The 12,007-nt window shown below is 38.1% G+C and overlaps 1 protein-coding gene across 1 annotated transcript; it reads right to left on the bottom strand.

Annotated features, from left to right (window-relative positions):
- Positions 1–4,250: 4,250 nt before the first annotated feature.
- On the bottom strand, positions 4,251–11,096 carry LOC119788661 (1,25-dihydroxyvitamin D(3) 24-hydroxylase, mitochondrial). Its single transcript, XM_038293219.1, has 12 exons — positions 10,664–11,096; positions 10,353–10,543; positions 10,176–10,269; positions 9,983–10,076; positions 9,672–9,763; positions 9,191–9,302; positions 8,063–8,208; positions 7,067–7,233; positions 5,896–5,974; positions 5,493–5,690; positions 5,278–5,389; positions 4,251–4,667 (listed from the first exon to the last, which is right to left on the bottom strand). Exons 1-11 carry the CDS (start codon positions 10,919–10,921, stop codon positions 5,279–5,281), a joined length of 1,542 nt encoding a protein of 513 aa, XP_038149147.1. The 5' UTR covers positions 10,922–11,096; the 3' UTR covers positions 4,251–4,667; position 5,278.
- Positions 11,097–12,007: the final 911 nt, after the last annotated feature.

Here is a 12,007-nt window from a genome sequence, read left to right as displayed (position 1 = left end):
AACATTTAATGACCTAAGCTACTTTAATAAGTACAGTCTGCACTGTCCCTTCTTGTAAAAAACTTCACAGTTGCATCTGCAATTGACTGTTGTCCAGCTGAGCACCGAGGTATTTAGATTTTTCTACCCCCTCCACTGCTTCTCCTATGATGTAAATAGCATTTAGTTGTTTCTGTCTCTTCTGAAATTTACAATCACCTCCCGTGTTTTGTTGGCATTCAGGATCAGATTTTGGTTTCCACACTATGCCGCAAAGCAGTTCATCAACTCCCTGTGCCCATTGTCTTGTCCATTTCTAATGCACCCAATGACTGCAGAGTCATCTAAGTATTTCTGCAGATGACAGGACTGTCTGTACTGGAAGTCAAAGGTGTACAGAGTAAAAAGGAATTGTGAGAGTACCGTCTCCTGTGCTACTCCTGAGTTTTGGCTGAGTGGCTGAATTTTATTTGATACTGGAAGAAGTCAGAATGTATCCTACATCACTAGTACGGTCTCCTGGGCCAGGCTAAGGTTCAAGAGGTTCTGTAGAATCTTAAACCCCATTTACACTACCCTTTTGAAACCGTGCCAAGAACGGTCAAAGCTCTGTAACAGAGATAACTATTGAGAGTAAATGGAACGCAACTGAACTGGACCGTGCCAGACAAAACCAAACCATACTAAATCTAGTTCAACAGTAGGACTCTGCAGGGTTCAGTTATAGTTCATTGTGGTTCTCTGATAACAAAGAGCACATGAGCAGAGGGCATCATCTCAACTGACTCACTTCATGGTTTTCTGGCATGTCTGGCTTTGCAATTCACAGATCTCTTCACCAGTTTACAACACGAATTCTCTGTTTGCCTATTGACAATAAATGGCATCAAAAGAGAGGGGTGTATCTTCGGAGGGTCGGAGGACGCTATCCAGGCACATAAGCTCCTGAATGTTGTGGACGCCGCCATTTTTGTTTGCATAATTCTCACATTAAGAGCTGTAGTATCGTGGACGCCAATAGGAGTCAAGGAGGAACAGTGCTAGCCTGATGTGTAAACGGTCCTAAGAACCAAGCTAAGCATGTTTAACTGATCCAAGCTCGGTTTGAACTTGGCATAGATCGGTTTCAGAGGGGTAGTGTAAATGGGGCATTCCAGAGCTGCTCTGTACAGGCCTTCAGGACTCGGAGGCACACACCATCTAGACCTGGTGTCTTATTTAGTTAACTGGAATAAACTCCCAGAAGACTGTAAAAGTGGTGAAAGCCTGAGCTCTTTTAACCCTGTAATGCCAAATGTATCATATTTGATACATACAGTTTCTGAAATGTTTTGCGTCTGACACCTTTTGCACAATTGAATGGTAAAAACTTTGCTCAAAATCCTATTGTACACAATCAGATATACCTGATAACTGAGGGCAGAAGACTACACAAAAAATAATCTTGACTTATCGCATAGTAAGAAATTATTAATATCAAAAATGTATTTCTGTTTTTTCTTTTTACATATTTTGTTAAAAGGCCAAAAAAGGACTTCAAACAAAAAAAAGTAATTTTCTGTTTTGTTTTATTCTTAGATCGGGCTTTAAAGGGTTAAGTCAAAGTAAAAAATCCATCTGCTTAGAGCTACCTCCGACTGTTAAACTATTAACTGAGGAATCATTAGTTTAAGTATGTGGTAAACTGTTTTACTTGCTTTGCTATCTTATCATGTTTTTATCTTCACTTGCTTTTATTCCACTTATTTCCTTAGATATTACTGTTTAATTCATGTATAACACTTGGAATTGTCTGTATACTGAACTGTGCTATACAAATAAACTTAAATTGCCTTGCCTTGCATCGCGTTTTTCACATTAACTCTTTATTAGAGACATATAAGTGGAAGGAAGAGGGAGCAGCACCATCTTCTGATTTGGTTTATGACATATGCATAAGCAGGAGAGTCCAAAGCAAAGATAAAAGATTAAACATTTGAGGTCTGAGAGGAAAGCTTTGGGCCTGATAGAAAGAGAGAGGATGCTGAGCTTGTTCCTAAACATAACCTATTTAAGAATGTGTTCAGATCATTGGCTCAGCCCAGAGCTCCATTTGTCTGATCCTTTTTCTGGTTGAAGTCTCTCATCTCCTTCGTTCCTAACTGCAGATCATTGCAGCTGAAGCTGCCTTTCCAGCTCCTTAATGTATGCCTCCTTACTGTCTTGACCTAAAGTTGCTTCTGTGTACTCCTCAGTGATAACTTGTTTTCCCTCCTGAATGTTCTCTTTTTATTGTTTAGCAGGTACTTCAGATCACTGGTTACCCATGGTTTATTATTGGGGAGCCATCTCACAGTTCTGTTGGAAATGATTTTGTCTAAATAGTAGTTTATGTGTTTGGTCACACAATTAGTCTTTAATGCAGCTGCCTCTTATGAAGGGCCTTAAACTCTGAGCAGAGAAAAGCAAGATTTTGATCCTCTTTTCCCCAAAAGGAGGTGGCACAGTGTGGTAATATTAATGAAAAAAACAAATTGCCAACAGTTTAATATCTAGACTTCAGTGATGAAACTTTATTGTATCACAGTCTGGATAACACCACCTGTTGTCCACAAGCATTACCAGCACTCCTCCAGTGAGTTTTCCATCTTTCTCTAAGTCTCTATCTGATTGTATGGTCAGAAAGCCTGGCAGTGAGACAGTGGAGTTGGGGATATGACCCTGCTGCTATTTAAACACATAATGCTGCATTGCTGATAGTCTGACTGGATCCTTGCTGGGGTTGGAGTTGGAACTTGTTTCTGAAAGATGTCACAAATAATGATTTATGGAGGAGATGGCTTGTATTTCCTCTTCCTCTCTCTTGTTCTTGCTCCTGCACTGCATCTTCAGTGGCTGCTTGTCTCAGCTGTGACTTGTAGAGGGAGCTGAAATATTATTTCAACTTCAGCTGCTTTTAGGTGTAAAAAGAAAATTCACAACTGTTGCTATGATTATGCTTTTAACAAATGTTCAAAAATGAAAAAATATTGGTATAATCCTTTGAGCTGCACAACATCCAGCACTGGAGGTAAAAAAAAAAACACATCAGACAAAAAAAATGTGATCCGCAAATCGAGGAATTTTTTTAATATATGACAATTACACGAACAGAGCTACTTTTAAGATTCGAGCTGCACAATTCTAGAACATCTAAAGGAAACCAGTCCATTTGATCACCTATGACATCTTACATAAACATAAGGTTTCAAAATAAAAAGCTAAGGAGCACTTATTATTCCTATATCAGACCATGTTGTGTGAATCCAAAATATGTTTGTGTGTAAAAATCTGTAAAAATAATCTATAAAAAGCCATGTTTTGATAACTTAAACCCCCTTTGGCCTCCATTCTGATGTTCAATTCAAAATTCAGGGAATTGCCATTAAGTCTTGATGCCTAACAGCAGTAAGGTGCTGACAAGCAATTGTTTAATGATATAATAAGTAGTGCTGTAGTCAAGACTATATCAACCAAACCAAGTAGTTCAGAGGTTGAGACAAGACCACGACAGAGACCTTACATGGTGTCTGCCTTTAAATGTCTTGGACTTGTCTAGGTACTCCTTGGTCTTGGTTGGTGCCATCTTCACTCAGAAGACCACTCAGGTCTTCTGGCTCCAGCCTGCTCTGCATACCTAGAACCAGAACTAAACATGGAGAAGCAGCATTTAGTTCCTAGGCTCCACTTATCTGGAACAAACTTCCAGAAAACTGAAAAAGTGCAGAAAGCCTGAGTTCCTTTAAATCAAGACTAAAAACACATTTGTTTAGGATTGCCTTTAACTGTTCTAGTTAAACAGTTCAACTGAAACATCTTTAGTCCACCTGTTTTTAATGTTTTTTGGTTTCAGCATTTTTTATTTTATTTTTTCCTACTTGCTTTCTGTTTTATTTTCCTATATTTTAATCATGTAAAACACTTAGCATTGTCTTTGTACTGAATTGTGCTATATGAATACATTTGCCTTGCCTTGCCTTCACTACAACACTCCTATTAATAATGCTATTAACCAGGTATGGCCAACAAACGTAGTATCCAATGAATTTAAAACAATAATAATTTCTGAATATTTTTGTATAGTCATATATAAGTTCCAAGGCAAACAATAGGGATTTTAATTCATCAGTTGCATCCTCATTTCAACATTCTAAAACACAAAATGTTATTTTTCTTACTTAGTTCCATCGGAGCTTCTAATACATCAAATCATTTCATTCTAAATTGGGTGAGGAAAATAAAGAGTCTTCTGATACATTTAATAACAGATTTATTTAGATAAATGCAATATTTACAATATACAATACATAAGACAAGTATAATTACATTTTATATATATAACAAAAATACACTTCTATAGCAGACATGGCTCTTATATACATACATATATATAAAAGTTAGTAAACAAGGAATAGTATAAAGTAATGTTTTTCTAAATATAAGACATTTTAAAAAGCTGCCTTGATAAAACATTCAGTTTAGTAATTACAACTGTTCTTTAAGTCAGTTTTAATAGGCTTACATTTTACTTTAAATATGTTTGAGGTATTTATGGCACAAAATTATAGATATATACTTTTCTTTATGTACACAGCAGCATTTAGGGAGTCACTGGACCATCAGGAGTAAAGACTTTCTGTTGCTTCGTCCAGAGGAGATGAACACAAGGCCTATAAAGGAAGGAAAGGATGAAATTATCAGTCTGAGTCAAATGAAATGGCAAAGTAAAATACAGCCCTTCTCTACATTATATGCTTAGGTTGTTATTTTGACCACTTAAGATCCTCTCAAGGACATATACTCATTAAAATATCCTCTCACATCTGAAATAAATCTAGAAATTAACTAATGTATAACGAAAAGTACAAGTATTTAACTTGAAAAAGGAAATATATTGTAAACAAAAGCTAGTCACAGCCAGTAGTGTGTTGATGTCAGCACCTAGTGGCCAAAATGGGAACTGCAAATTGAGGCATATCCCAGTAAGTCTTTCGTAAAAAAAACAACAAAAAAAAAAACAAGATTAACCTACATCCTTTATATTTACTTTCTAAACTTTTTCCAAACATCTAGCATATTATAAGAAATAGAATAAATATATATTCTTCAAATTCCCTATTTTGGATTATTTGTTTGTGACATTTAAAGTTTCAGGGATTAGGATTACCCTCCCCAGACTTTTATGTATGGCTTGTTTCTCTGGTGATTTATATTCTGCATAACATTAACATTTCAATAAACTGGTACCACACACTGACAAATAAACTGCTGTTTTCTTACCTTATCTCTTGACAAAGGCCACTGGCAGTTCCCTGCTAGGAACCAAAAGCCCCGAATGAATCACATCAAGGGGCTCGTTATCTGTCGCCACAATCTCGTAGTCTCTGACCAACTGCAGGACAAAATAATAATAATAATAATAATGCATCATTGTAGAAAATCTTTTTAAAATGATCTCTGGCAAACTTTCATAATGTTGTCAACGGTAACCGTACCCAACACATGGCCAGCTGCAGCTGCAGCTCCGCCAGGCGCCGACCGATGCACATCCTCTTCCCGATACCAAAAGGAACATGGGCGAAAGGGTTGATGGTGCTGTTCTCTCGCAGCCAGCGCTCAGGTTTGAACTGCTTCCCATCATCAAAGTATTCTTCGTTTGAGCCGATTGCATGGCTGTTAATCATTAACACTGTCTGTAAATGCAGAACAGTAAAGGTTATTTTTCAGCTCATTTAAAAATATAAGTGAAATATGAGTGAGTAAGACCTATTGGCTTTGTGACATTAGAAGGGCCTAACTCCACTGTTTGACAGTATGGACCAGAATTTTAAGGCTCATTCTAGATAAGTCTAATGTCAATCTGTGAATGTAAGTTGCAATAAGAAGTAAGCTACTCACTCCTTTAGGAATGGCATAATCTCCCAACACAGTGTCTTTGTCCAGCGTCCTGCTTGTGAAGGGAACAGATGGGGACAACCTGTAAGGATGACAATAAACAAAACTTGTAACTTGACTTATACCATATCACACATGCTAAGCCGTCTAATAGAAGGCAGACACACTCTTAGCGCTGCTTGGTGAGGTGAGTATAATCTGTGATCAGAGGTCATTTACATAACCTGTGATGTTTTTACACGGCTTGCCTTAAATAACCTGTCTGACAGCTCTTGTGACTGTCTGAGAAGGCGGGGAAAGTGAATGGAAGAAAGGCGAAGAAAAAATGTGAATGTGACCAGAGGCTGAATTTAAGCTTGGTGGTCATGCCACCCGGTTGACTACCAAAAAGTCAAAAACTTGAAGCTTGTTTTTGAGGCAGTCATGTGTGTAATATTTCCCTTCTTGATCTCTGTGGCACTGGTGGGAATGTAATGGTTTCAGAAAATATGACTGTTTAAGCTTGAACCTTTAAAAGGTGACTCAGTTTAGCAAGCATAGTTGAAGTATGTAAATCTAAATAGCATTCAGGATTACTGATTCTGTGCTAATACTCAATGAAGAATTATTTTTATCTCTATTGTTCTCTTTCGGAATATAATGATTGAGCACAGGGATAGTTTAATAGAATAGACTGAATAATTTGTTCTACGTTTTGTCGCTCTCTTCTTCTCCCTTTTCTCGTTGTTTTTCTCTCTATGTTTTGTGCTCAGCTGACTTTTTATGCTGTCTCGAAATGAAATAAAGTTTTTTTCCAAGTGCTAAGCTCTCTTAGCTGATTGCTCCTTTCTGTGTTTCCAAAAAGGCGACGGCAAAAGTAAGGGCGAGACACACCTAATATTATAAGCGCTCTGATGGCATTTTAGATAAGGATTTTTATCAAAAAACATAATGTGCACAAATAAGGAATAGTTGTATTAACCATTTATGTAAACAGAGTTTTATGGGGCCCCCAGGAACTTGAGCATTGCTTAATGGTAAATCCCCCCTGATTGAGCACAACCTTTGACAATCAGTGTGATCAGTGTGTTGAGTACACCTTGAGGTATTGACATTGTTTTCAACCTAGATCTTTTAGGATCTACTCTATGGAAATCCCACCCCCTGACCTATCCAACAGGAAGCTGTACAGTACCTCATTGACTCCTTGAGGCAGGCCTTTAGGTAGGGCATGCTCTTGATGTGCTCCCCCGAGGGATCTTGGTCTTGAGGCACAACCTCTCTGATCTCCTGCAGCAGCCTCTTTTGAGCAGCAGGGTTACGTGACAGGTTGAAAATAACCCAGAGCATGCTGTTGGCAGTCTGTAAAAACAGTAAGAGATACAAATTAAGGAGGAAAGCACTGCAGATGTCACTTGGCAGAGCAAGTATTCAGAGTATTCCTCTGTGAGGTCCTGAAAGGAGCTAAGGAATGTTTGCGGTTTCTCAAAGGCGTGAAACTTAAATTCAAACTGCATTTATTTAAAATTTAGAAGCGCAAAAACTGAGGAGGCTATTGTGTTAAAATTATCGGTTTGTATAAAATAGGTTGTAAGTTCAAGGTAAGTTGAAAGTTGTGTTTATTGATGCAGCTGAAATGGGATGTATGGAGGTCCAAAATAAATGGTTTTAACAGCAAAAAAAAAAAAGGTTAAACTGTAAAGGTTTTTCCAACTTAGCTACTTCTGTAAGTCATTTTGCTATGTCGGTATTTCATATATATATTGAGTGTAGCTATGCTAACTAGCTGCTAGGGATCCACAAACCTAAAAAGATAAAATGTTTTATATATGGTTAAGTTAGCTGTTTATAATACTTCAGTGTAAAAGTAAAAAGAAGGGATTTAGTTTGGGTTACAATTGGCTATTTTTGGTCATGTCAAAACAAATGCTATCTGGTTTTATTTTAAATCTTTGAAAAGTCATGCTGGATAAATTTGATCGCAAAAATAAATCCTTTATTATATTTTTGTTTTTTTTTAAGTAGCCTGTGCTGCATTAGAAATGTACAGGTATGGAAAAATCTTTTTCAAAAGCCAGATGAAAGACATCTGCTACCTGTTCCTGATCAGTTGTTAGGTTTATGGCTGGTTTACGTTTCGTATAAAAGAGTTTGGAAAGTTTTGAACATGTATTACTAAAGTGTGACTCACTGTTTCAACTCCTCCAATCTGCAGTTCAGTGATGGCTGCATACAACTCCTTTTTGGAGAGGGAGCTTTGCTGAAGGATGTCACCGATTAAATCATCTGGATCTCTGTCGGCATTCCTCTTCAGCTTCTTGTCAATGTAGACTTTGGCTGAGGGAATATAAAGCAATCAATGTGTGAACACAAGGATTTGCATATCGCAGTTTACACATAATAGGGATAATTTTCAGCTCCTTTCTCAGTAATCAGTGACAAATTATCACTGTTCAACATTGCTGGGGTGGTGAATGGAGAAAAGACAACTTTCTTTGAAGTGCTACAGGAGGCAGCAGTGAAATTTGGATCATTGTCATCAAAGAAAACCCCACATTTTTTCAGATTTAAAAACAAAAAAATTGATTAAAGGACGAGTTGTTTCAGTATCTTTAGTATCTAAATTTGATTTACTCTGTTTCATTTTTGTGGCAAGTGGAAGATTATTGCATGTGATAAAACATATCTTCTGTAGCCTGATGATATTCTGACACATGGAATTATATATATATATCATCATATATCATTTGCTAGATTGACAAACTTTTTATATAATATATTATGTCACAAGATTTTTTTTTCACAAGGGGTATAAGATATAACTCATACTAATCCACTTTAATAAGCCCAACTCAGTATCCTTTCAATTCTCCTGTTAATCTTGTAAAAATTTTCCACCAGACTGAAAACACAATCCGTACATTCTGGGACATTTTTAGCGACTGACGTCACTGTCTTCTACGTCATCCTCTTTGTCACTTTAAGTCTTGTTGAAGTAAATATTTAGGATAGCCTACTTCTTAACTTCAGGCCAGGCAGTTTACTACAATGCTGAACCATTATTTACCCTGAGTGCCAAGTCCAAAAAACAAAAAGAGAGGCGGTTGAAATCAAACCTCCTGCCCATTCGGTTATTTTCCTATCTATCATCTGACTGGAAGTGAACTCAGAATGGTTTGTGTGTCACATAAAAGAACTTTGACACATGCTTTAAGGAATGAGAGAAATGTTCCAGGCAGGAATATTTATGCTTGTTTTTGATATATCTTTTACTTCAAAGCACAAACTTCTCTCTTTTTTTCTTTTTTGTTTTGTTTACCTGTGTTAAAAATGCGATCCCATGCTGCGGTGTGGTCCTGCCATGTTTTGGTGTTAAGGCCCTTGTGGAGCTCCACTGGTGTGACCATCATCATACCAAAGGTGCTCATCATCTAAGGAGAGCAGAAAAACAGGAAGTAAGGCATCAAACGTGGGATGTGATTCTTACTCTTAGTCAAAGTCTCTGATTCAGTCCTATTTACATTTACTTATTTTTGACCCCATTCCCCTGTTACATTTCTGAGTCCCAAACATCATTTCTACTGTGAATCAGATAAAAGGCTGGGGGATCAATCTCTGGATAGATACAAATATTCTAGAGCTGCTTTATTGCAGTGACTTAAGCCTAGCCAGCTGATATGAACCTGATGAACTGTGATGTTTCTCAACCCTACAGGAAAAAAAATCAGCTGAACAGCCTCACAGATCATCATCATCATCTAAATCTTACATAGAAACTTCTAGAGAGGACTGAGACTCACTGTTTTCACAGCTGTGATGAAGTTCATGGCTTCCTCATCGACTTTCTCCTGAAGAAGACCAAATCTCTTGTCATACAGGATGAGACAAATCGCTGTGGGACAAATAAAAGACATTGATAAGTAAAAACAGGACACGGTTCATTTGAAATATAGTCCTTGGTTTCATTTCTATTCATAATTTATATGGTATGCCTTGCTTTATTCTTAAAAAGTTAGAAAACAGAAACGCTTTGCAGCAGGAAAAGATCAGAGATGAATTCAGTTTTAAGAATAATAATTTATTCTTAATAATAATTTAAAAATCAACTTACTCTCAAACGACCATTTATTGAGCTCGAAGTACAAGTCTTCAATCTTTCCGTTGTTGCTTACTTTTCCAACCCTGCTAATGAAGTCCGTCAGCACCTGTTTCCAAAAAGCGCACGAACGCATCAGTCGCTGATCGGAGAAACTTTGATTAAAAAGAAAAAGAAGCAGTAACCATCTCTAGCTGAATTGTCTCACCTGATTTATTTTGCCATCAAGCTTCACCACCTCAGTCGGCTTCATGAGTTTCTGCTGAAACGCGCTCCTGACTCTCTGCCAGTCTTTCCCCTCCCTGCGAAACAACAACAGCAGCGCGCTTCAGCATGTGCGTCTCCGCGTTGGAAACAGCAGATGATGCCCAGAGGCTCTACTTACAGAATGAGGAGTCCGTACGCCTCATCTCTTAGGTCTCTGTATGCTTTCCATGGTTTGATCTCAAGCCTCTGGGGGTAATTACTCTCCTTCCTATAGAGAGCCTCCAACAAGCAAGGAGCGCCAATGTGCACCGACTCAAAAGACCCCAGCTTCATCCGGAAGATCTTCCCGAATTTCTTATGATAATCAATCTGGAATTAATAAATTATTTGTGAGATATATTATTATAATAAGCAAAATTAGAATTCCATCGAGAAATGATAATGATAATAATTGAAAAAAAAAATCTTAAATATTTGAAGGATCTTTACCAGGGCTTCATGTTGTCTGGTCAGTCCTCCTTTTCGCAGCAGTTCCACCAGACTCCCGACCAGGGGCCAGTTGGTGGGCCCCGGGATCGCGTCTAAACTGTGCGCCCTGAAGGCAGCATGTGGACACGGCGCAGCCTCCACAGCATCCTTCTGCTCCAGGACGCACACGGAGGATGTGGGCTTGAAGTGCTGCAGCCCCACCGACTTCTTCTTCAGCAGCTCAACAATCTGAGGAACTTTTTGGATCTGCGCCCTCATCCTGTCGCTCTCTGAATCTTTGGGTGATGCTGAATGACCGCTGCTCTGTAGTAGCTTTTCTAAGAGAGACTTCTTGTTTCTTGGAAGTGTCACACCTTGCAGCAATATATATACTCAGAGAGTGTTTATTCCTGCCGCGCACCGAACCAATCAGGGACAGGTCCGCCATGGTGTGGCTGTCGAGCCCACTATTCATTTATGGATCCACACTGAAGAGGGTCGTATGACCTCAGATAGACCGTGGAAATGCCCTCACCCCTCCTCTACTTGAAAATAAACATCAGCGGAGGTGAGGCGGTTCGCTTGAACCGCGTCTCCCGGCGATTAACCGAAACTCTGGCAAAGCAAATATACTACTAGCCACTGCCACACTTATGCCCTGGCAAATATTTAACCAGCTGTAGATTAAATGTTTGCTTTGTTTTCGATTTTTATTTATTTCTATAGGCTTTTATGTTTCTAACTTTACATTTATTCCAATAAAACCCACAATTTCTTTTTATTAAATAGAATTTTTTTTAATTGTGTGCTTGATAATTTATTTTTTTAACTAAAAAGACGAAGAATTCCTTGGTATAAATAATAATCTATTGGAATGATTTATTGCTTTTATTTTGAAAAGCTCCCATTAGACTAGTAGCCTATACGCGCGAGAGAATCATGCTCTCCAAACCACCATGCACTTCCACACGCATACGTCTGTCTTGGTGTGTATACAACCCTGGTTATCCCAACTAATATCTCAGCTTATCAAAATGGAACCTGGACTTTCAGACTTATTCTTTCAGAAGGTCTTAATGTTTAAAGTGGGGTTAAACCAAAGTCCTCCCTCAATAAAAACACAAAGATAGATAGAACGCAGATGCCATCGCCTGAGAATTGGCATAATTTAAGGAACATGTGCTGGGGCCTCATGTTGTTACCTTGTAAAAGTCCTCATTCATAAACTCTCAAGTGGCATCAGAACAACCTTGAACTCAATGCTTTTCAGGACTATCCAGGTGTAACACACACACACTAACATTATTCACCTCCCCCATAGAAAAAAAACAACAAAAAAACTTGTGCCATTAATGCACAAAATGT

Source organism: Cyprinodon tularosa, unplaced genomic scaffold (assembly GCF_016077235.1).
Source record: "Cyprinodon tularosa strain WSP-4 unplaced genomic scaffold, ASM1607723v1 ctg322, whole genome shotgun sequence".
Classification (NCBI taxonomy): domain Eukaryota; kingdom Metazoa; phylum Chordata; class Actinopteri; order Cyprinodontiformes; family Cyprinodontidae; genus Cyprinodon; species Cyprinodon tularosa.
This window is presented reverse-complemented; position numbering and strand designations above follow the sequence as displayed.

What these genes read in the sequence shown, in the direction of transcription:
- LOC119788661 (XM_038293219.1), bottom strand. Translation starts at nt 10,921, where the DNA reads ATGAGGGCGCAGATCCAAAAAGTTCCTCAGATTGTTGAGCTGCTGAAG. An exon ending in TGCCTCAAGGAGTCAATGAG is followed by an intron (nt 5,975 to 7,066) that starts GTACTGTACAGC and finishes TCATCCTTACAG; the next exon opens with GTTGTCCCCATCTGTTCCCT. An exon ending in TGCAGCTGGCCATGTGTTGG is followed by an intron (nt 5,390 to 5,492) that starts GTACGGTTACCG and finishes TTTGTCCTGCAG; the next exon opens with TTGGTCAGAGACTACGAGAT.